Below are 24,702 nucleotides of genomic sequence, written 5' to 3'. Positions count from 1 at the left end.
GAATTTATGCATGCCACAACATGCATGAAAACATGCTGAGTAAAAGAAGCCAGACACCAAAGACTACGTAATGTATGATTCAGTTTCTGTGAAATGTCCAGAATACGTAGAGTCCATAGAGACAGTGAATCCATAGAGACAGTACGTTGGTGGTTGGTCGTGGGGAGAATGGGATGGAGAATGACTGCTAATGGGTACAAGGTTTCTTTTTGGCAATGAAAATATTCTGGAATTAGATAGTGGCAGTGCTTGCACAGCCTTGTGAATATACTAAAAATGAATGAGTTGTACATTTTAAAAGGGTGAATTTTATATTGTTGGAAATATATCTAAAAAAAAAAATAAGTTAATGGTTAAAATAAAGCAACCAGACAGAAAAAGAAAAATTAAGTACAAAGGAACAGCACTTATGCTAAGAGTAAGCTTTTCAACAGCAATAACAGGAGCCATAAGACTGCAGAATAATATTTTTAAAGTATTGAGAAAAAAGTTACTCTGAACAAGACACTAGAATTATCCATACTTGCTAAATTAGCAATGGAAGTGAGTGACCAAAAAGACATTTTCAGACTATCAAAAACCAAGAGAACAAAATCTATAGAGAAGATTTATTACTATCAGATCCTCTCTGAAATAATTACTACAGGATATATTTCAGAAACAAAGAAGAAATACATGAGATCCCAAGAGGGAATGTTAAGCAGTGAAATTAGAAAATACATGAGTAAATCTAAGCAAGCAATTATTGTATAAAATAATAATTACTAATTTGGCAATGTAAAAGTAAGATAGACCTGAAATAATAGATTGCAATAATAGGTAAGTTGAAAGGGAGTGGGAGGATTGGAGTTAAAAGCCATCTAGGATCTTTTAATTTTGTTCAGAAAGAGAGTTGAGGTGCTGGTTAACTTTAGACTTTGTTGAGACAAGAACACCTATTAAACCTTGAATAATAACAACTACTTTAGGACAGAAAAAAACAAAACAATATGTAATTTCTAAACCAATAGAGCAGAGGTTAAAAAAAAAAAAACTTGATTAATTCAAGGAGAGTTGCCATCAGACTTGGAGGAAAACTTTACCTTAGAGCAAAGACTTTTTTCCTAGTTCCTCTGATGCCTGCTGCCCTTGCGGGGAATTCTGACTACCTGCTTCTGTGGAAATACATTCATTTGTTGAATAAACACTTGTCGAAAACCTCCTATGCCCTGCGTACTATTTCTAGGTGATTGGGATACCTCTTAGAGCTCACTCTAGAAAAGAAGAAACAGACAGTAAACATAGTTTATGTAGTATGTTAGAAGATGACAAATGCTATTGGGAAAAAAGGTAGAGCAAAAGGGATTCAGGAAAACAGAAAATTGGGAAGGTGACATTAGAATAAAGCCTTGAAGAAGTGAGGGATTTTTGCCATTGTGTAGTTGAAGGAAGGACATTGCAAGTAAAGGGAACAGTTAACGCTGGTCCTAGTAGCTAGAAGTGCCTGTGCAAAATTAGCAGCCTGTGGAACGTTTTGAGCAGAGGAATGAAATAATCAGATGTGTGCTTTAAAAGAATCACTGTGGCTTGCTCATATTAAGAACAGATTAGGGTAGAAGACAAGAGTAAACCAGAGAGACTAGTTAGGAGGGTATTGAAATAATCCAGGTAAGCAATAAATAATATGTCAATAATAATATGATGGATACGTAATAATATCTCCCTTTATTGGGGAGGGAATATGTATTTTTCTCCCACTCTCACTTCCCTGTCTTAACCAGGACATCTTGGTTGTTACTCTGAAATATTATAGCATCTGGAAGTGCTTGACTGTAACCAGCTCCACATTCTTCTTTATATTGTTTACACTTATTGAAACAGAAGTGATGTTTTCCTCATTCTAAATTCTAAAATGTGGCTGCCAAGTACTATCCAGTCACGGAGTGCTCAAGTTCCTAGGAGCAGCTAGACCTCTGAGATTTGGAGACTGGAGAGGCCTAAGGGATCTGCAGCCAGGCATCTTATTCCACACCCTTTGTTGCTTCACACTGGGAAGCAGGCTTCCTAAGTAAATTTACAGCAGCTCTTGCAGGGGTCAGATTTTCCGAGTGCCTGCTAGTTGCTGGAGGGAGGGGTTTTTGAAGGCTAGAAATGAGCTACTACTCTCCAAATGTGGTTACAATTCAACATGGTCACACAGAATGCACGATATGCCTTAGCCCTTGTTCTTGCTGTTCACTGAGATGACCATGGCAAGGCATGTAAGAAATTGAAATGCCAAGTCTCACTCCAAGTATCCAAGTGACTGGGATGGTTTAACACCAGTCTTTGCATGAGGTAGCTCAGGGGGCTTCCAGGCTACCACCCGTCCGCTGAGAGTTAGTGTACCCGACTCTGCAGATATCTAGTACTTCATCTTACTGGAATGAAAGAATTAAGACTTGCCCTTTATCTTCTTAGGATCCTGGGGAAATGGCCAGAGCCTGTTGAAATGGAAAAATTAGCCAGTTCCTTGTTGTGGATCTCAGTTGAGTCATGGTATCTGTAGCAGAGTGTCTGACCTTTTTTTCCCCTGGCAGCTGTTAAAGATTTGCCAAGTGAGATTATGTGTACCTTTATAAAAAGGCATGTGGCCTGGAAATATGATCTTTAGTGTTTTGGCTTTTATTTTAAATTTTAAATAAGGTTAAGGCAAATGAAGCTGGAATTAATTATCCGTCCCTGAAGTTTCAAGAAATTTTCACTTTCAGACACAAGGATTTAGATATAACAGTTTGATTTACCTTTCATAGGCCAGGTATACATGTATCTTCTTTATTTTAATCCTTGTAACAAATCATACTCATCCATTCATTTAACAAATATTTATTGAGAGCCTACTGTGTGCCAGGCAGCGTTCTAGGTATTGAGGAGTGCAGCAGTACACAAAGCATACAAAAACCCCTGCCCTCATACAGTTTAATTTCTGATGAGAAGAGAGACAACAAAATGAATGTGCAAAATATATACCATCATATATATATTGGGGATTAGTTCCAGGACCCACACAGATACCAAAATCTGCAGATGCCCAAGTCTGTTATATAAAAGAGCATACATAATATTTGCATATAACCTATACACATCTTCCTGTATACTTCAAATCATCTCTAGATTATTTATAATATCTAATACAAAGCAAATCTATGCAAATAGCTGTTATACTGTATTTTTAAAATTTATATTATTTTAAAAGTTTTAAAAAATATTTTCCACGCATAGTTGGTTGAGTCCATGGATGTGGAACCCACCTGCTGACTGTAGTGTGTTAGATGATGATAAGTGCTAGGAGAAAAATATATCAAGAAAGGAGGATAGAGAGTTTGGGAGGGGTTGCAATTTTAAATAGAATGATCAGGGAAAATTCACCCAGAAGGTTGTACTTGAGCAAAGACCTGAAGGAAGAGGGGAGCAACCCTCGAGGCAATCTGGGAGAAACATAGGCAAAGGAAATCCCAATTGTAAAGGCCCTGAGATGGGTGGCACGCTTGGCATTTTCTAAGAAAGGTGAGGAGGCCAGTGTGGCTGGAGAGTGAGCAGGAGGGAGAGAGGTCATGGAGAATCCAGACCATATAATGCCTTGTAGGCCATTGTCAGAACTGGCTTTTTCTCTCAGTGAGACAAGGAGAATTTTAAATGGAAGAGGGACATGATGTTGCTTACATTTTAAAATTTTTGTATAGTTTTTGTATAGTTTTGTATAGTTTTATTGAGGTATGACTGGAATATAATAGATTGTATGACTGTGATAATGAACATGAAGATAATGAACAGACCTGTAACTCTCAGAAGTTTCCTCATGACTATCTATAATCCATTCCTTGCTTCTCATTGAGCAACTACTAATCTGCAGTCTGTCACTATAGATTAGTTAGCATTTTCTATAATTTTATATAAATGGAATTGGATCAACTAAACAATTTGTCCTTGTGAGTCCCACCAGTGAAATTTCTTAATTGTGGTGGGTCAAATTCAAATTTTATTTTTTTAGTGGTTCTACTTTTGAGAACATTTTTATTTCATCTCTCCCAATGGATAGATGTTTATTTCAAGATACATTGCAACCTATTGTCAACACTTCAAACCTGCCAATCATTGACTTCTTGAAGGAGTGTAGTTTGTTATCTATGGCTCCTAAATGTTCCTCATATCACCAACCCTTACTGTGGGTGGTACAATGCCGGTATAAAGACAGCTATTCATGAAAATTTGTTCATTGCAATTGCCAATCAGCATGAGTCTGTCTTTGAAAGGAATATTTTTGCACAAAATCCAGCATTTCCCTGAATAAGTTGCTTCATCTTCCCTTGTTATGGTCTATGGAAGTCACAGAGAGAGCAACTACTGCTATTACTGGAATTTCAGTCCATACTATGGTCAGTGTCCACAATTTCTGTCACAAAGTGTGCAAGCATTACTTTGAACTACATCCGATACAGCTTAGTGGTTTAGGTCATTACTTGCAAATCAGTGAGTCCTGTTTTAGCCGCAAAATCAAGTGTCACTATAGCCATGCTCTGGAGAGAGAAATAATGGGCTTTTGGTATGGTGGATACACCCATCAGCCAGCTATTGGTTATTTGGAAATTGCTGGTGACTGTTCTGCCCAAACCTTGCCACCTATTTTGCAGTGCCTAGTTGAGCACAGTTCATATCACCTCCTGGCATACATACCCAAAACATCTAGTGCTATTGAAATAAATGCAAAGCAAAGTGCAAGACCATGAGAGGAATTCGTCACAATGTGTTGGACTCGTATTTGGTTGAATTTATGTGGGATGATTGACTTGGAAATAATGTTTTCAATTCCCTTTTAGTGCATGTGTCAGAACAATCTCCTGTTAAGTAACATTATGTTTGACTTTTGTTTTTAGTATATTTTAGTATAAATATCCAGGGACAAATTTTTTGATTGAATACACCTGAGAGGCAAATTGTTCAACTCATCCATGAAACCATACAACGTACTCTTTTTTTGTCTGGCATCTTGCTTTCAGCATAATTATTTGTGAGATTCATCCATTGTGTGAATCAATTGTTCATTCCTTGTTATTGCTGAGTAGAATTCCATTATATGGATATACTGTGATTTGTCACTCATCTGTTGGTGCATATTTTAGGTGGTTTGTAGTTTCGGGCTTTCACAAATAACAGCATATAAGTGGATCCTGCTATTTTATCCAGTCTGACAATCTCTGCCTTAATTGGCTATGTACTTAGAACATTTATATTTAATATGATTATTGGTATGATTGGGTTTAAATATGTTATTTGTTTTCTAATTGCCCCAACTGTACCTGTTCTTCTTTTCTGGCACAATCATTGGCTCACTGTAGCCATAAACCCCTGGAGTCAAACAGTCCTCCTGCCTCAGTCACCCAAGTAGCTAGGACTATAGGCATGTGCCAACATGCCCAGCTAATTTTTTTTTAATTTTTATGTTCTGTACAGATTTGAGGAAGGAAAAGGGGTATTGGAGGTTTAAGGAGAAAATGTGAATTAGTTGTCTTGGAGAGTGAGCAAGCACATTACTCTGGGAAATATGCTAAGATTGTCAGGCAGTAATGAGGCCCCACTTGATGTTTGTCACTGTGAATATAAAGACACATCAGCCGGCATGATTCTGGGTTTTTCTTCAGTCACTCTAAGTTTCCAGGTGCAGTTGCAAAATAGATGGAAAGCTTGGTTGTAAAGGGTTGGGATTTCGCCAGGACTTTGGTGTCCTTGGGAGGTAGCAACGTTTCACTTGGAGCTAGAATTTAAAGCAGACACTCAGAAGAGAAATTGGGGACATAGGCAGTTTGCTGGTGACATACTGAGTTCAAGGAGGCAAAGTATAAGCTTTTCTCAAAGGTTCAGAGTAGTGGGAGACTGTCAAGTTAGAGAGTGGAAGGCTGGGCATTCCATGGTGACTGAGGTAGTTAGGGGTGTGGGCATGATTGGATTCCTTCTGATGGTTTCTTAGGGGAAAATGGTTATCATTTCTACTGATAATCTCTTTCTTGAGATTGATCTCATTCCTTCCATCAGCCCTACAGAGTCTGGCTGTGGCCTTCCCCATAGCTTCTATAACCTACTTCTTTTTCTGTCATTCTCCCCTCCTGTCATCCGCTCTTGACTTCTTTGCTATTTCTTGAACATCCCAAATTTGTTCTTGTCTCAGTGCCTTTACCTTTACTTTTCTCTCTGCCTCTCAGCTCTACTTTTGTCTGAGTTCTTCATATCATTCAGCTCTCTCATCAGATTTCACTTCCCTAGTTAGCACTCCCTCACCAGTCTCTTATTTCCTTTCTCCTTTTCTCCCTCTCCCTCCCTCCCTCTCTCTCTCTCCCCCTCTATCCCCCTCTCCCTCTCTCTCCCTCTTTCTGTTCTTTCTTCCTCTTCCTTTTCCCACAGCACTGTTCACTCCAGTTATGAGGATAGAGACTGTTCTTTTGTTCCCTACTGCTTCCCTCCTAAAACACTGCCTAGTGTATAGTAGGTGTTCAGTAAATATTTGGATGAATATAAATGGCAAACGTCCCTAATGCCTTCAAAAGATAGGCTGACTTTCAAATAAATTGATAGAGACTTTTCAGTAATAGATGTTGCATGAAATGGCTTTTCATCACCATCTGGTTTTCTCCAACCAGAAGAAAAAGCTTCAGGCATTAATATGTAGTGGAAAGCCCGTTTATAGAAGAAACCCAGGCCTGTTCTGACATTTATTCTGAAATGAGAATATTACTTAATTCACGGACTAAGCAGTTCTAAAAATAATAATTTCATAGATTAAGTTAATAGTTTTGGGGGGTTCTTAGAGAATATGAGAATATTTTGACTTGTGCTTTTTATTTTGTAAATCAACTTGCAGTGGTCATTCTTCATTGGATACTGTTTAAAACATGGTTGTTGCCCGTAGGGAGCTCCTTGTGTTTGCTTAGGAAGTAAAACTAAACATTGGAGAAGCACAGTGGCAATACAAGATGAAAGTCAAGGCAGTGAAAAAAGTTATTCCAAGGTGGAACACAGTGCTTTATAGAATCTAACTGGTGCCGAGTGTAATTGCTGACCCAGTTCAGTTTAAAGAAGTATACTGTGCAGCCCGTGAAATGGTGTCCCTCTTTAGTTCCTTAAAAACTACTCAAGGTCTCTAGGCCCATGGTGTGGCCCTATTATAATTCATATTTTGTTTTCATTGCAGTTGTCGGACAAGTAACCGCAAGAGCTTGATTGTGACCTCTAGCACATCACCTACACTACCACGGCCACACTCACCACTCCATGGCCACACAGGTGAGTGCTTGAAGGTTAAGAAAGGTTGAATGAAAGAGTGGCCACAGATGCCCAATTTCTTTCCTACTTCTCATGTTGTGCAGTTCAGTATATTACATTGTCACTTTACTTGGCTGACTGAAGCAGACAGAGCTCAGGGGCTTGCTTTCTGTACGAGAATGAGTTAGCCTGCTTTTGACTCTTAGTTGTTTCTTACCTTGTTCTCTCAACATTCCTTTTAGTCTTGTACATATCTTGGGGCCAGATATGTGTCCTGGGTTTATGGCCTCTGTTCTAGTGTGTTCTAGTGTGTTACAGCTCCATTTGTCTTGGGCCATTTGATGAGGAGTCCACTAATATTTTGTACTACCGTGCCCAAGGATTAGGGCTCACAGAGAGGGTTTTTTGTCTAATGGGACTCCTGTTAACCTTCCTGCACTTAGATTAGGAGATAACAAAAGCAAGAGGAGTGTGTGTTGGTTTGTTTGTTTGTTTGTTTTTAAATAGAAATGAGGTCTCTCTGTGTTGCCCAGGCTGGTCTTGAAATCCTAGGCTCGAGTGATCCTCCCACCTCGTCCTCCAAAGTACTGGGATTATAGGTGTGAGCCACTGCACCCGGGTTGGAGGATTTGTTTCATAACGATACTGATATTACATATTGGAATTAAAGCAAATGACCTCATGGATTCAGGCTGCTCTACCCCTGGAATATGGGCTCTTCCCAACAGTATAAGGACTGACTTACATGGCTCTGAAGAATAGATAAAAATTATGAGGCAGCTGGGCACAGTGGCTCCCGCCTGTAATCCCAGCACTTTGGGAGGCCGAGATGGGCCAATTGCTTGAGCTTAGGAGTTTGAGACCAGCCTGGGCAACATGGCAAAACCCCGTCTCTACAAAAAATACACAACTTAGCCGGACATGGTGGTGTGCGCATGTAGTTCCAGCTACTTGGGAGGCTGAGGTGGGAGGATCGCCTGATCACCTGAGCCCATGGAGATTGAGATCATACCACTGCACTCCAGCCTGGGCAGCAACAGAATGAGACCCCATCTCAAAAAGAAAAAAAAAGAAAAAAAAATATGAGGCTTGCATTGATTCTGGCACATTGTCCTTCCCAGGAGAGGGGCAGAAGAAAGACCTCATCGGAGTCAGCCATGTGCTTCTGTGTAGAAGGTATATTCTTGTATCCCAGGGGAACCAGGCCACGGGACTCAGCTTTGCTGAAAGGACTGCTGCACTTCTATGCAGTTCATTGCTACACTCTTTATAATGGAAGTTCTAAACCTACAGTTAGTGGCAATTGACAGACTTAGAACTGTCAGAGCTTGCTGCCTGGGCATAGAAAGCCATGGTCACTGTTGTCCTAAGCCTGGACCTTGTCTGTCTTTGGGCGTTAAAGCAGGATATCAAAGCAATGAAATGGGTCAGCATCAGGCTGAGTAAGATGGGTATATTCTCCATGGATTTGTTTCCTTGCTCACAGTTTACTGTCTTTGGAGGGAGAAAGTGAGGGTACATGTGGAGTATTTGAGGGTCCTGAGAGTCTGGTGATTCTGAAACTGAACTTTGTCCTTGGGAGAAGGATCTCACCTTCTTTGGCTCAGATTCTCTTAGCCTAGAAGCCAGCCTTTTAGTGTGATGATGGCCCCTTTCCAAGAATCAGTAAATCTCTCAATCACAAGCTGTCACTTTAGAAGATACCACCAAGAGTACAGGGATCCCAGGGAATTGGAGACATACTTGACCTTTAAAGCAAAGCTCTCATTGTGCTTAGGTGCTTTCCTCTAAAAAAATTGACTGAGATTCGCTGGATTAGCTCAAACAGCACATCCTAGATTTTTAGAGAAACTCAGCATACATCTATCTGACCTGACCTTTTTATCATATAGGAATAAATTTAACATGTCTAGACCTTGTATATAGTTGCACAACTGTAATGTGAGTACTGAGCAGTAGTTACTACTGGCTGCTCTTCTCTAGATGATTATCTCTCTATTTAGATTCTCCACAGTTAGCATTTAGAACTAAATCTTCCTACTCAGGTGGCTTTGATTGAGAACACCACCTGGCCTTTTCAGCCTGCCTGGATCTGTAGACTCCAGCTTTGAGTTAATGTGTGTGACATGCTTAGTACTTTACAAATGTTAGCATCTGTATTATCTCTTAGCAAATCACTGCAGAAAATCTAGGGGGCAAGAATGGACATAAAAGCCCAATTTGTGACTGTAGACTATACTTATCCAGCTGTTGAGACAGGCAGCACTGATTGTTCCACACAGATCCCACATGGCATTAGATTATATCCTCAAATCTTTTTTTATAGATTTTTTTATTATACTTTAAGTTCTAGGGTACATGTGCACAATGTGCAGGTTTGTTACATATGTATAGATGTGCCATGTTGGTGTGCTGCACCCATTAACTCGTCATTTACATTTGGTATATCTCCTAATGCTATCCCTCCCTCATCCCCCCACCCCACAACAGGCCCCGGTGTGTGATGTTCCCCTTCCTGTGTCCAGTGTTCTCATTGTTCAGTTCCCACCTATGAGTTAGAACATGCGGTGTTTGGTTTTTTGTCCTTGCGATAGTTTGCTGAGAATGATGGTTTCCAGCTTCATCCATGTCCCTGCAAAGGACATGAACTCATCATTTTTTTGGCTGCATAGTATTCCATGGTGTATATGTGCCACATTTTCTTAATCTAGTCTATCATTGTTGGACATTTGTGTTGGTTCCAAGTCTTTGCTATTGTGAACACTGCCGCAATAAACATACGTGTGCATTGTCTTTATAGCAGCATGATTTATATTCCTTTGGGTATATACCCAGTAATGGGATGGCTGGGTCAAATGGTATTTCTAGTTCTGGATCCCTGAGGAATCGCCACACTGTCTTCCACAATGGTTGAACTAGTTTACAGTCCCACCAACAGTGTAAAAGTGTTCCTATTTCTCCACATCCTCTCCAGCACCTGTTGTTTCCTGAGTTTTTAATGATCGCCATTCTAAGTGGTGTGAGATGATATCTCATTGTGGTTTTGATTTGCATTTCTCTGATGGCCAGTGATGGTGAGCATTTTTTCATGTGTCTATTGGCTGCATAAATGTCTTCTTTTGAGAAGTGTCTGTTCATATCCTTTGCCCATTTTGTGATGGGGTTGTTTTTTTCTTGTAAATTTGTTTGAGTTCTTTGTAGATTCTGGATATTAGCCCTTTGTCAGATGGGTAGATTGCAAAAATTTTCTCCCATTCTGTAGGTTGCCTGTTCACTCTGATGGTAGTTTCTTTTGCTGTGCAGAAGCTCTTTAGTTTAATTAGATCCCATTTGTCAATTTTGGCTTTTGTTGCCATTGTTTTTAATGTTTTAGACATGAAGTCCTTGCCCATGCCTATGTCCTGAATGGTATTGCCTAGGTTTTCTTCTAGGGTTTTTATGGTTTTAGGTCTGACATTTAAGTCTTTAATCCATCTTGAATTAATGTTTGTATGAGGTGTAAGGAAGGGATCAGTTTCAACTTTCTACATATGGCTAGCCAGTTTCCCAGCACCATTTGTTAAATAGGGAATCTTTTCCCCATTTCTTGTTTTTGTCAGGTTTGTCAAAGATCAGATAGTTGTAGATGTGTGGTATTACTTCTGAGGGCTCTGTTCTGTTCCATTGGTCTATATCTCTGTTTTGGTACCAGTACCATGCTGTTTTGGTTACTGTAGCCTTGTAGTATAGTTTGAAGTCAGGTAGCCTGATGCCTCCAGCTTTGTTCTTTTGGCTTAGGATTGACTTGGCAATGTGGGCTCTTTTTTGGTTCCATATAAACTTTAAAGTAGTTTTTTCCAATTCTGTGAAGAAAGTCACTGGTAGCTTGATGGGGGTGGCATTGAATCTATAAATTACCATGGGCAGTATGGCCGTTTTCACGATATTGATTCTTCCTATCCATGAGCGTGGAATGTTCTTCCATTTGTTTGTGTCCTCTTTTATTTCCTTGAGCAGTGGTTTGTAGTTCTCCTTGAAGAGGTCCTTCACATCCCTTGTAAGTTGGATTCCTTGGTATTATATTCTCTTTGAAGCAATTGTGAATGGGAGTTCACTCATGATTTGGCTCTCTGTTTGTCTGTTATTGGTGTATAAGAATGCTTGTGATTTTTGCACATTGATTTTGTATCCTGAGACTTTGCTGAAGTTGCTTATCAGCTTAAGGAGATTTTGGGCTGAGATGATGGGGTTTTCTAGATATACAATCGTGTCATCTGGAAACAGGGACAATTTGACTTCCTGTTTTCCTAATTGAATACCCTTTATTTCTTTCTCCTGCCTCATTGCCCTGGCCAGAACTTCCAACACTATGTTGAATAGGAGTAGTGAGAGAGGGCATCCCTGTCTTGTGCCAGTTTTCAAAGGGAATGCTTCCAGTTTTTGCCCATTCAGTATGATATTGGCTGTGGGTTTGTCATAATTTATTGAGAGTTTTTAGCATGAAGGGCTGTTGAATTTTGTCGAAGGCCTTTTCTGCATCTATTGAGATAATCATGTGGTTTTTGTCTTTGGTTCTGTTTATATGCTGGATTACGTTTTATTGATTTGCGTATGTTGAACCAGCCTTGCATCCCAGGGTTGAAGCCCACTTGATCATGGTGGATAAGCTTTTTGATGTGCTGCTGCATTCGGTTTGCCACTATTTTATTGAGGATTTTTGCATCGATATTTATCAGGGATATTGGTCTAAAATTCTCTTTTTTTGTTGTGTCTCTGCCAGTCTTTGGTATCAGGATGATGCTAGCCTCATAAAATGAGTTAGGGAGGATTCCCTCTTTTTCTATTGATTGGAATAGTTTCAGAAGGAATAGTACCAGCTCCTTCTTGTACCTCTGGTAGAATTTGGCTGTGAATCCATCTCGTCCTGGACTTTTTTTGGTTGGTAAGCTATTAATTAGTGCCTCAATTTCAGAGCCTGTCATTGGTCTATTAAGAGATTCAGCTTCCTCCTGGTTTAGTCTTGGGAGGGTGTATGTGTCGAGGAATTTATCCATTTCTTCTAGATTTTCTAGTTCATTTGCGTAGAGATGTTTATAGTATTCTCTGATGGTAATTTGTATTTCTGTGGGATCGGTGGTGATAACCCCTTTATCATTTTTTATTGTGTCTATTTGATTCTTCTCTCTTTTCTTTTTTATTAGTCTTGCTAGCAGTCTATCAATTTTATTGATCTTTTCAAAAACCAGCTCCTGGATTCACTGATTTTTTTGAAGGGTTTTTTGTGTCTCTATCTCCTTCAGTTCTGCTCTGATCTTAGTTATTTCTTGCCTTTTGCTAGCTTTTGAATGTGTTTTCTCTTGCTTCTCTAGTTCTTTTAATTTTGACGTTAGGGTGTCAACTTTAGATCTTTCCTGCTTTCTCTTGTGGGCATTTAGTGCTATAAATTTCCCTCTACACACTGCTTTAAATGTGTCCCAGAGATTCTGGTATGTTGTGTCTTTGTTCTCGTTGGTTTCAAAGAACATCTTTATTTCTGCCTTCATTTCATTATGTACCCAGTAGTCATTCAGGAGCAGGTTGTTCAGTTTCCATGTAGTTGAGCGGTTTTGAGTGAGTTTCTTAATCCTGAGTTCTAGTTTGATTGCACTATGGTCTGAGAGACAGTTTGTTACAATTTCTGTTCTTTTACATTTGCTGAGGAGTGCTTTACTTCCAACTATGTGGTCAATTTTGGAACAGGTGCAGTGTGGTGCCAGGAAGAATGTGTATTCTGTTGATTTGGGGTGGAGAGTTCTGTAGATGTCTATTAGGTCCACTTGGTGCAGAGCTGAATTCATTTCCTGGATATCCTTGTTAACTTTCTGTCTCGTGGATGTGTCTAATGTTGACAGTGGGGTGTTAAAGTCTCTCATTATTATTGTGTGGGAGTCTATGTCTCTTTGTAAGTCTCTAAGTTAAGGCCTTGCTTTATGAATCTGGGTGCTCCTGTATTGGGTGCACATATATTTAGGATAGTTAGCTCTTCTTGTTGAATTGATCCCTTTACCATTATGTAATGGCCTTCTTTGTCTCTCTTGATCTTTGTTGGTTTAAAGTCTGTTTTATCAGAGACTAGGATTGCAACCCCTGCCTTTTTTTGTTTTCCATTTGCTTGGTAGATCTTCCTCCATCCCTTTATTTTGAGCCTATGTGTGTCTCTGCACATGAGATGGGTTTCCTGAATACAGCACACTGATGGGTCTTGACTCTTTATCCAATTTGCCAGTCTGTGTCTTTTAATTGGAGCATTTAGCCCATTTACATTTAAGGTTAATATTGTTATGTGTGAATTTGATCCTGTCATTATGATGTTAGCTGGTTATTTTGCTTGTTAGTTGATGCAGTTTCTTCCTAGCCTTGATGGTGTTTACAGTTTGGCATGATTTTGCAGTGGCTGGTACCAGTTCCTTTCCATGTTTAGTGCTTCCTTCAGGAGCTCTTGTAGGGCAGGCCTGGTGGTGACAAAATCTCTCAGCATTTGCTTGGCTGTAAAGTATTTTATTTCTACTTCATTTTTGAAGCTTAGTTTGGCTGGATATGAAATTCTGGGTTGAAAATTCTTTTCTTTAAGAATGTTGAATATTGGCCCCCACTCTCTTCTGGCTTGTAGAGTTTCTGTCGAGAGATCCGCTGTTAGTCTGATGGGCTTCCCTTTGTGCGTAACCTGACCTTTCTCTCTGGCTGCCCTTAACATTTTTTCCTACATTTCAACTTCGGTGAATCTGACAATTGGAGTTCCTCTTCTGGAGGAGTATCTTTGTGGCGTTCTCTGTATTTCCTGAATTTGAATGTTGGCCTGCCTTGCTGGGTTGGGGAAGTTCTCCTGGATAATATCCTGCAGAGTGTTTTCCAACTTGGTTCCATTCTCCCCATCACTTCAGGTACACCAATCAGATGTAGATTTGGTCTTTTCACATAGTCCCATATTTCTTGGAGGCTTTGTTGATTTCTTTTTATTCTTTTTTCTCTAAAATTCTCTTCTCACTTCATTTAATTCATTTGATCTTCAATCACTGATACCCTTTCTTCTAGTTGATCGAATCGGCTACTGAAGCTTGTGCATTCGTCACGTAGTTCTTGTGCCATGGTTTTCAGCTCCATCAGGTCTTTTAAGGACTTCTCTGCATTGGTTATTCTAGTTAGCTATTCGTCTAATCTTTTTTCAAGGTTTTTAACTTCTTTGCGATGGGTTCGAACTTCCTCCTTTATCTCAGAGAAATTTGATTGTCTGAAGCCTTCTTCTCTCAACTCGTCAAAGTCATTCTCCATCCAGCTTTGTTCCGTTGCTGGTGAGGAGCTGCGTTCCTTTGGAGGAGGAGAGGCGCTCTGATTTTTAGAATTTTCAGTTTTTCTGTTCTGTTTTTTCCCCATCTTTGTGGTTTTATCTACCTTTGGTCTTTGATGATGGTGACGTACAGATGGGGTTTTGGTGTGGATGTCCTTTCTGTTTGTTAGTTTTCCTTTTAACAGTCAGGACCCTCAGCTGCAGGTCTGTTGGAGTTTGCTGGAGGTCCACTCCAGACCCTGTTTGCCTGAGTATCAGCAGCAGAGGCTGCAAAACAGCAAATATTGCTGAACAGCAAATGTTGCTGTCTGATCATTCCTCTGGAGGTTTCATCTCAGGTACCCGGCCGTGTGAGGTGTCAGTCTGCCCCTACTTGGGGGTGCCTCCCAGATAGGCTACTCGGGGGTCAGGGACCCACTTGAGGAGGCAGTCTGTTCGTTCTCAGATCTCAAACTCTGTGCTGAGAGAACCACTACTCTCTTCAAAGCTGTGAGACAGGGACATTTAATCTGCAGAGGTTTCTGCTGCCTTTTGTTCAGCTATGCCCTGCCCCCAGAGGTGGAGTCTACAGAGGTAGGCAGGCAGGCCTCTTTGAGCTGTGGTGGACTCCACCCGGTTCGAGCTTCCTGGCTGTGTTGTTTACCTACTCAAGCCTCAGCAATGGTGGGTGCCCCTCCCCCAGCCTCGCTGCTGCCTTGCGGTTTGATCTCAGACTGCTGTGCTCAGACTGCTGTGCTAGCAATAAGCGGGACTGCATGGGCATGGGACCCTCCAAGCCAGGCGCGGGATATAATCTTCTGGTGTGCCGTTTGCTAAGACCATTGGAAAAGCACAGTATTAGGGTGAGAGTGACCCAATTTTCCAGATGCTGTCTGTCACAGCTTTGCTTTGCTATGACAGGGAATTCCCTGACCCCTTGTGCTTCCCGGGTGAGGCGATGCCTTGCCCTGCTTCGGCTCACGCTCGGTGCACTGCACCCACTGTCCTACACCCACTGTCCGACAAGCCCCAGTGAGATGAACCCAGTACCTCACTTGGAAATGCAGAAATCACCTGTCTTCTGTGTCGCTCACACTGGGAGCTGTAGACTGGAGCTGTTACTATTCGGCCATCTTGGAACCCCTCAAATCTTATACATCCTGAAATTTACATCCACAGGATATGCCATGACACTTTACTATCACTTTTAAGTTTTGAATCTGTTGAATAGTATGAGGCCTGTTAATTTGAAAGTAGGTTCATTTATTCCATATAGTTCAATTCAGTATTAAATATCTACTACATAAGTAGGTTACAGTGTCAGTAATGTCAGTTCAGTAGGTACATACCCAGCCATTCAAGAAATGGAAACTCCCTACCTTATTTTTTTTTAATTAATAAACTTTATTTCTTAGAGTAATTTTAGGTTCACAGCAAAATTGAGGAAGATACTGAGATAAACCATATACCCCCTGCCCTCACCTATGTATAGGCTCCCCATTATCAGCTCCCTACCAGAGTGCTACATTTGTTAAAGTTGATGAGCCTACACTGACACATCACCCAGGCACTAGTTTACATTAAGATTCACTGTTAGTGGTATACATTTTGTGTATTTGGGCAACATTATCATGATACATATTTACCATTATAGTATCATACAGAGTCTTTTCACTGTCCTAAAAATTATCTGTGCTCTGCCTATTTCTTTCTTTCTCCCCTTAACTCCTGGCATCCAGTAATCTTTTTACTGTCTCCACAGTTTTGCCTTTTCCAGAATGTCATATAGTTGGAATCATGCAATAGCCTTTTCAGATTGGCTTCTTTCACTTAGTAATACGTACTAAAGTTTCCTCCATATCTTTTCATGGCTTGATAGCTCATTTCTTTCTGAATAATATCCTGTTGTCTGTTTATACCACAGTTTATTTTTATCCACTCACCTACTGAAGGGCCATCTTGGTTGCTTCTAAGTTTTGGCAATTGTGAAAAAGCCACTATAAACATCTGTATGTAGGTTTTTGGGTAGATGTTAATTTTTAACTTATTTGGGTAAATAAGGAGCACAATTGCTATATTGAATGGTAGGAGTATATTTGATTTTGTAAAAAACAAAAAAAAAAACTCTTCAAGTTGGGCGTGGTGGCTCACACCTGTAATCCCGCACTTTGGGAGGCCAGTGTGGGCAGATCACTTAAAGTCAGGAGTTCAAGACAAGCCTGGCCAACATGGTGAAACATCGTCTCTACTAAAAATAGCCAGACATGGTGGTGTGCACCTGTAATCCCAGGTACTTGGGAGGCTGAGGCAGGAGAATCGCTTGAACCAGGGAGGTGGAGGTTGCAGTGAGCGAAGATTGTGCCACTGCACTCCAGCCTGGGCAAAAGAGTGAGACTCTGTCTCATAAAAAGAAAAACTCCCAGGCTGCCTTCCAAAGGGGTGGTACCATTTTACATTCCCACCAGCAGTAAATGAATAGCTCCTGTTGCATCATATCCTTGCCAGCATTTGGTGGTGTCAGTGTGTGGATCTGGGTCTTTTTTTTTTTTTTTTTTTTTTTTAGGCAGGGTCTCACGCCGTCATTCAGGCTGGAGTATGGTGGCACAGTCATAGCTCAGTACAGCCTTGAGCTCTCAGGCTCCCAGATTTTGGCCATTCTAATCTATGCGTAGTGGTATCTCATTTAATTTTCAATTCCTGGCGGAGCACGATGGCTCACACTTGTAATCCCAGCACTTTGGGGAGGCCCAGGCAGGGCTTTTTTTTTTTTTTTTGAGAGAGAGTCTCACTCTGTCGTCCAGGCTGGAGTGCAGTGGTGCGATCTTGGGTCACTGCAACCTCCACCTCCCGGGTTCAAGCGATTCTCCTGCCTCATCCTCCCGAGTAGCTGAGACTACAGGCGTGTGCCACCACACCCAGCTAATTCTGTATTTTTAGTAGAGATGACGTTTCATGTTGGCCAGGCTGGTCTTGAACTCCTGACCACAAGTGATCTGCCTGGCTCAGCCTCCCAAAGTGCTAGGATTACAGGTGTGAGTCACCGCACCTGGCCTTGCATATAACTTTTGACTGCCCCGAAATTTAATTACTAATAGCCTGCTGTTGACCAGAAGCCTTACTGATAACATAGTTGATTAACACAATTTGTACGTTTTATGTATTGTATACGATACTCTTATAACAAAATAAGTTAGAGAAAAGAAAATTTGTTAAGAAAATCACCGGAAGAGAAAATATACTTACTATTCATTAATTGGAAGTATATCATCATAAAGTTCTTCACCTCATCATCTTCACATTGAGTAGGCTGAGGAAGACGAAGGACTAGTCTTGCTATGTCAGCAGTGGCAGAGGCAGAAGAGGTGGAGGAGGTACAAGGGGATGCAGGAGTGGCAGGCACATAACTTTTGCTGAAAAAATTTGTGTATAAGTGAATCCGTACACTTCAAACCTGTGTAGTTCTAAGGTCCACTGTAATCCAAATCAACCTTCAAATACCACTATACCACTTTGTCTTATGATGGCAAAATAAACCTAAATCCTCTCTTCAGTACCTTGTAATTTTGCTGTCATTCATTTCACTTATATATAAGCACATGTGTGTTAGTGTGTGTATAATGTATGTAAAAGCATACCTAATCACATACATTGTTGCTGTTACAGATTAAGCACTCCCAGTCCAAAAATCTGAAATCCAAAATGCAAAACTTTTTAAGCACCAACATGAACCTCACAGGAAATGCTTGTTGGAGCCTTTTAGATTTTGGGCTTTCAGATTTGGGATGTTCAGCTGGTTAGTATAATGCAAATACTTCAAAATCAGAAAAAAAAATTGAAATTTAAAACACTTCTGGTCTGATAAGGGATACTTATCCTGTATTATGTTGAACAGACTTATCTATTAGACAAATTAAGAATAAGAAAAACAAGTTTTTAGTTTACCTTCACCACTTCTCCAGTGTGCTTGCTTGTTTCATGTAGAGTTCAGTTTCTCCCCTATATAATTTTCTCTCTGAACAACTTCTTTTAACATTTCTTGCAAGGCAGATCTACTGCTATAAAATCCCCCATTTTTTGTCAGGGAAAATCTTTATTTCTTCTTCACCTTTGAAGTATAATTTCACAGGGTACAGGATTTTAGGTTGCTTGCTTGTTTTTTTTTGTTTGTTTGTTTGTTTGTTTGTCACTCAACACTTTTAATATTTCACTCCACTATCTTCTTGCTTGTGCGGTTTGTGAGAAGTTGGATGTAATTCTTGTCTTCGCTCCTCTGAAGATAAGGTGTTTTTTCCCTCTGGCTTCTTTCAGATTTTCGTGTACCTTTGGTTTTCTATAGTTTGAATATGATATGTCTAAGTGCAGTTCTTTTCTGAATTTATCCTGCTTGGTATTTTCTGAGCTTCCTGAATTTATGGCTTGGTGTCTGACTATAATTTGGGGAAATTTTACGTCATTATTGCTTCAAATAATTCCCTTCCTTTCTCTTTTTCTTCTTGTATTCCTGCTACATACGTATCACACATTTTGTAATTGTCTCACAGTTCTCGGATGTTCTGGTGTTGTTGGTTTTTTTTTCTGTCCTTTTTTTCTTTGCTTTTTAGTTTTGGAAGTTTCTGTTATCATATCCTCAAGATCAGAGATTATTTCCCCAGCAGTGTTCAGTCTATTAATGAGCCCATCAAAGGCATTCTTCAGTTCTGTTACAGTGATCTTTAACATTTTCTTTTGATTCTTCCTTAGAATTTCTATTTATATTATCCATCTGTTCTTGTATGTTGTATACTTTTCCCATTAAAGTGCTTGGCATAATTAATCATGGTTTTGAAAAATTCCTAGTCTGATCATTGCAACATTCCTGTCATATCTGACTCTGGTTCTGATGCTTGTTCTGTCTTCTCCAACTGTTTTTTGCTTTTTAGTGAGCTTTGTAATTTTTTTGTTAAAAGGTGGACGAGATGAACTGAGTAGAAGTAGCTATGATAAATAGGCCTTTAGTAATGTATTGGTAAGGTGTAGGGGAGGAGAAGTATTCTATAGCAGGGATCTGCAACCCCTGGGCCATGGACCAGTACTTCTCGTGGCCTGTTAGAAACCAGGCCACACAGTAGGAGGTAAGCGTCAGACAATCAAGCGAAGCTACGTTTGTATTTACAGCCACGCCTTATCACTCACATTACTGCCTGAGCTCTGCCTCCTGTCAGATCAGCTGTGGTATTTAGATTCTCATAGGATCATGAACCCTATTGTGAACTGTCCATACAAGGGATCTAGGTTGCACACTTGTTATTAGAATCTAATGCCTGATGATCTGTCACTGTCTCCCATGACCCCCAGATAGGACCATCTAGTTGCAGGAAAACAAGTTCAGGGCTCCCACTGATTCTATATTATGGTGAGCCGTATAATTATTTCATTATACATCACAGTGTAATAATAATAGAAACAAAGTACACAATAAATGTAATGTGCTTGAATTATCCTGTAAACCCCCTGCCTCCCCACTCCCTGGTCCATGGAAAAATTATCTGCCATGAAACCAGTCCCTGGTGCCAAAAAGGTTGGGGAATGCTGTTCTATAGTCTTGTGACTAGGTCTCAGTCTTTTGATGAGCCTTTGTCCCTGGACTGTGAACTTCTCCATTGCTTCTCAGTTTTTCCCCCACACCGTAGCTGGGACAGGATGGTTCTTGGCTGCTGGAATTGGGTATTTCTTCCCCCAAGTAGAGCTGGCATTGATAAAATCCCAGCAAGTTAGATGCAAACAAAATAGTTTCTCCCAAGGACAGGCTTGTTAAGAACAGAATGCTCTGGCGCGTATCGAAACAGTTCCTTTTCCCTCCTCCTGCTGGAATCGTGAGATTTTCTTCAGTAATCACTGTAAGGATCCAGTAAGGCTCCTTTGGATAAAACTTACAAAAATGTGGGAGCCCCCTCATGACTAGATCCCCCTGGAGTTTTTAACTCTCAGCATAATCCACACTGAGCTTCCAGCAATTCCTCAGTTACAGTTCAGGTCTTCCTGCCCTGGCACTGGTTGCCATGGAGGTTTCTGCTTAAGAATTTCTGCTCCTGCCGGGCGCGGTGGCTCACACCTGTAATCCCAGCACTTTGGGAGGCTGAGGCGGGCAGATTACGAGGTCAGGAGTTCGAGACCATCCTGGCTAATACAGTGAAACCCTGTCTCTACTAAAAATACAAAAAAAAATTAGCCGGGCGTGGTGGCGGGTGCCTGTAGTCCCAGCTACTCAGGAGGCTGAGGCAGGAGAATGGCTTGAACTCGGGAGGCAGAGCTTGCAGTGAGCCCAGATCGCGCCACTGCATTCCAGCCTGGGTGACAGAGCAAGACTCTGTCTCAAAAAAAAGAAGGAATTTCTGCTCCAGTAAGTTGTACCTCACTGTGTCTACTGTCTGTCTGTACAGTTTTGCGGGCAATGGTTCATCCTGTGATGTCACTTCGCTGACAGACTAAGAAGTGTTTTTTGTTTTGTTTTTTTTTTTCCAGTTCAGCTTTTTACTTGTTAAAACAGAGTGGCAGCTCCTAAGCTCTTTACATGCCAGGCCAGAACTGGAAGTCAGTTTATTTATTTTTATAACTTGTAGAGTATTTCACTGTATAACTGTACCACAATGTATTCATTTTCTTATTGGTGAATATTTTATCAGTCTAGGCCCAATCAGGAGACAGATAACAGACAAGTGATTTAAACAAGTTTTAATAAAAGTAATACAAACTATGACAATAAGAGCCTAACTTTAATATGTGAGAAAACTCCATAGGGTACCATAGAGCTGAAGGAGAGTTCTCAAGGAAGAACTAACTTGGAAGGAGGATTCTCTAGGCTACATTCAGGCCTTGTTGTAGTTGCAGCCCACTGGATATAGTTGCAGCCCACTGGGTGGCAGAGATGTTTTCTGGTTTGCCCAGACCAAAGCTAGTCCACAGTTACTCAGCAATCAGGGAATAGCCCTCTGGAGCACAGGTGAGTCTCAGACAGTGGTCAGGCCTAGAGAAAGTAGAGGTGCTGCTGTGAGCACTTTGTGTCCTCAGGAAGGACGTGAAAGACAAATCCTGGGGGTCAGGGTGTTGAGCAAGCAAACAGAGAGAGTCAGTGCGGACAGGCCTGGAGCACACAGTATCTTTGTAGGTAAGGCTGTGGAAAGGTATCTGTGTGATTGGGGCAGAGCAACCCACATATCCACGTTCCCACACCACTGACTGATAATGCAGTTGCTAGAATTAGCACGAAGAGCCTGTTCTTTCTGCAGTGTGCCTCCAATACCCTCTACTGAGAAAGTTTAACATCATGCTCACTGTAGAGGATAGATGATGCTTAAAGGAATTATCTTCTTTATCTCAGAGCAGGTATTGAAGGATTAATTTGAAGCTCAGTGGCATTAAATTGATAACCAACATAGACATTTAGATTGTTTATACTTTTCCACTGTTATAGTCATCAATGCTGCAGAAACATCCTTCTTCATATTCTTTTTGTATATATGTACACAGACTTTTTCTGGCCTATATATGGAGGCATGGAATTGGTGAATCTTGGAATAAACTGTATAAATTTTTAGGAATAGGATCAATAGGTCAGGAGGCATGCATATTTTAATGTTGTTTGTTACATATCATCTAACTGATTTTACATGAGTATTCTGGAACTAAGAGTGTGCCTTCCATAAAAGCATTCAGTCCCTATCATTCAAGGTCAAGTTCAAGCCCTAGTGTTAAGCAGGAAGATCCAGCTGCCAATTCCAGGTGAGGACTCCTGCTGCGTGGAAGATGATAAAGATCGTAATAATGCCAGCCGTCAGTAGGAGTCCACAGACCTCGGCCCACTGTATCTTCTGTGGGTTTGAAGCTGTCGAGGAGGACTCAACATTCAACACACTGGTTGGAACAGCATTTCACTCACAGAAAAGATAGATACAACAAGATCAGAGTCTGTGATGTGCACCAGTCTCTCATGGCCCTTGGGTCCCTCCAGTGGCCTGCGGAGGGTGATGGACTGCACACATCTTTTTCATGCTACTGGCAGAGATCCCATTCCATCTTGTGGTGGGCAGATACACTGGTGGGGCTGGCCGTGTGCCACATGCCACACACACTTAAGCAATACAAAGAAGTTTACTCCATACCCAGAAGAGGGGAAAAGTTTCTGCTAATAAGGAAGAGGAATCTGTGGCCAAGTGACAGCTTGCCACACAGCTTCCTTATGAGGGAAAGTTTTAGACCCAGGCCACTAATTGGGCAGTCTTGGAGAGGGGTGGCAGGTCATGTGACGGCTACATCCCTTACAGCCAGTAATCCATCCCTCTTTACTCCGTGACACTTACAGCCTCCTCACCTCTATCTGCGTTGAATCTACTTGGGCTAATTTCATTATCCCTTACTCCTGTTTATTCCCATTGCCACAGGAACCCTCAGGTTACCCGCACCCCATCATCTACATGCTTAATTCATCTAAACCTCTGAACATTCCCTACTCTGTCTTATCCCTCCCTGACTCTGGAAACCCTTCCAGTGTACCTTTTGGAATTCCAGTTCTTTATCAGCAAAATCTGTCTCCTAATCTGTTCTCTAAACATTCTTTCTTCTTCCTGTTCTAGTGGAATCATAGGGGAAGAGGGAGAGCTTAGAACACTGATTATCTGCAGGCTGCTCAAGTGTTAGCCCTTTTCTCATAATCTCAAAGCATTGGGTCTAGTAGTAAGGGTAGATGTCCTCTGTCTTTTATTTTCACTGTCTTCTCCCTAATATCCCCATACTTAGAATCTTATATATCATTAATTTGTATCATTTAATACCTATCATTGCAGCTGTAAAACTCTCATACATTGCAATTGTAAAAATTTTAGCTCTTGACTCCAATTACTCTCTTCAGTTCTACTCCTGTATTATTCTTTTTTTCAGTCTGTTTGTGAGCTGTAATGTGTTATTCTTGGTGGTTTTGATACACCCGTAGTTGATAACTCCAGTTCTTAAGACTTTCTGTTCTTTGAACTCCTGTCTTCCAGTGAACTTCTCCACTACCCTACCTCAATCACTTATGCCCTAGATCTGTACTTTAGACCTTGTCTCCATAATTTCAGTTTCCTTCTTCCTGCTCTCTGAGCACCACCTCTAATCTTTCTATAGCTTGTGTCATCTAGAAACCCTACCTCTGAAAAACAGTCATTTGATCCCAGGACCTTTAATCCTTGGGAACCTTCGATAACTATATTGAGATGTCTTCTAGACATCTGTGTGAATAATTCAGTATGTTTGTCTTGATGTCAAGGAAAAAATAGGGCTAGAGATACAAATGTTGGACTTTCACCATATAAAAAGATCTTAAAGCTAGATGTCATCACCTAGGGAGTGAACATAGACAGAAAGGACTAAAGGTATAAGGACTGAACCCTGGGACATTCCAGTTTTCAGAGATCAAGAGAATGAGGAGAGACCCAAAAGGAAAGAGGAAAACAGAATATATAGTGTCCTGGAAACCACATAAAAAGAGTATTTCAGAAATAGCATGTGATCACCAGAGCCAAATGATATAGACAGATCAAGTGACATGAAGTCTGAGTATTGCCAGTGGGATGTAGCAATGTGATGTCAGTGTTGACATTGATTAGCTGTTTTGATGGAATGGTAGGGGCAAAACCTAATTGGTGAGTCAAGAAAGAAGGGGAAAAAGAAAATGGAGATAATAACTAAATAATTTGTTCAAGGAGTTTTGCTGTTAGAGCAGAAATGAAATGCAAAGATGGGTAGAGGGATCAAGAGAATTTTCTTATTTGAAAAAAGTAACAGTGTCTATGTACATACACTGATGGAAGTGATTCAACAGCAAGAGAAGATCTGATAATGCAAGAGAAAGGAGAATGGCTGGCACAGTGTCCTTCTGTAGTTGAGAGGGGATGGGATCTAGTAAATAAGCAGTAGGTTAGCCTAGCCAGGAACACAAACAGTCCTTCTCTAGGAATAGGGGAGGATGTGGGGAATACAGTGCAGATTATGGCTGGGTAGATGTGGTAAAGATAGCTTATTGAAGTTCTTCTCTGATTAGTTGAGGCCAGGTGCAGTGGCTCACGCCTGTAATCCCCACACTTTGGGAGGCCAAGGCGGGAGGATCATGTCAGCCCAGTAGTTTGAGACCAGCC

At 40.8% G+C, this 24,702-nt stretch overlaps 1 protein-coding gene across 11 annotated transcripts in view; it reads left to right on the top strand.

Moving 5' to 3' along the window:
- Positions 1-24,702, top strand: part of MAST2 (microtubule associated serine/threonine kinase 2) — a 231,660-nt gene that overhangs the window by 149,474 nt on the left and 57,484 nt on the right. For 10 of the 11 annotated variants that reach the window (XM_054489601.2, XM_054489590.2, XM_054489581.2 and 7 more), the window contains exon 5: positions 7,202-7,293. In XM_054489601.2, coding sequence (XP_054345576.1) covers positions 7,202-7,293 — 92 coding nt within the window. Of the gene's footprint in view, positions 1-7,201; positions 7,294-8,395; positions 8,449-24,702 lie in introns of those variants that run through there. The other variant, XM_063665177.1, reaches the window with a different exon arrangement.

This window comes from Pongo pygmaeus, chromosome 1 (genome assembly GCF_028885625.2).
Source record: "Pongo pygmaeus isolate AG05252 chromosome 1, NHGRI_mPonPyg2-v2.0_pri, whole genome shotgun sequence".
Lineage (NCBI taxonomy): Eukaryota > Metazoa > Chordata > Mammalia > Primates > Hominidae > Pongo > Pongo pygmaeus.
The sequence above is the reverse complement of the archived record's forward strand: the minus strand, read 5'-3'. Positions and strand labels throughout refer to the sequence as shown.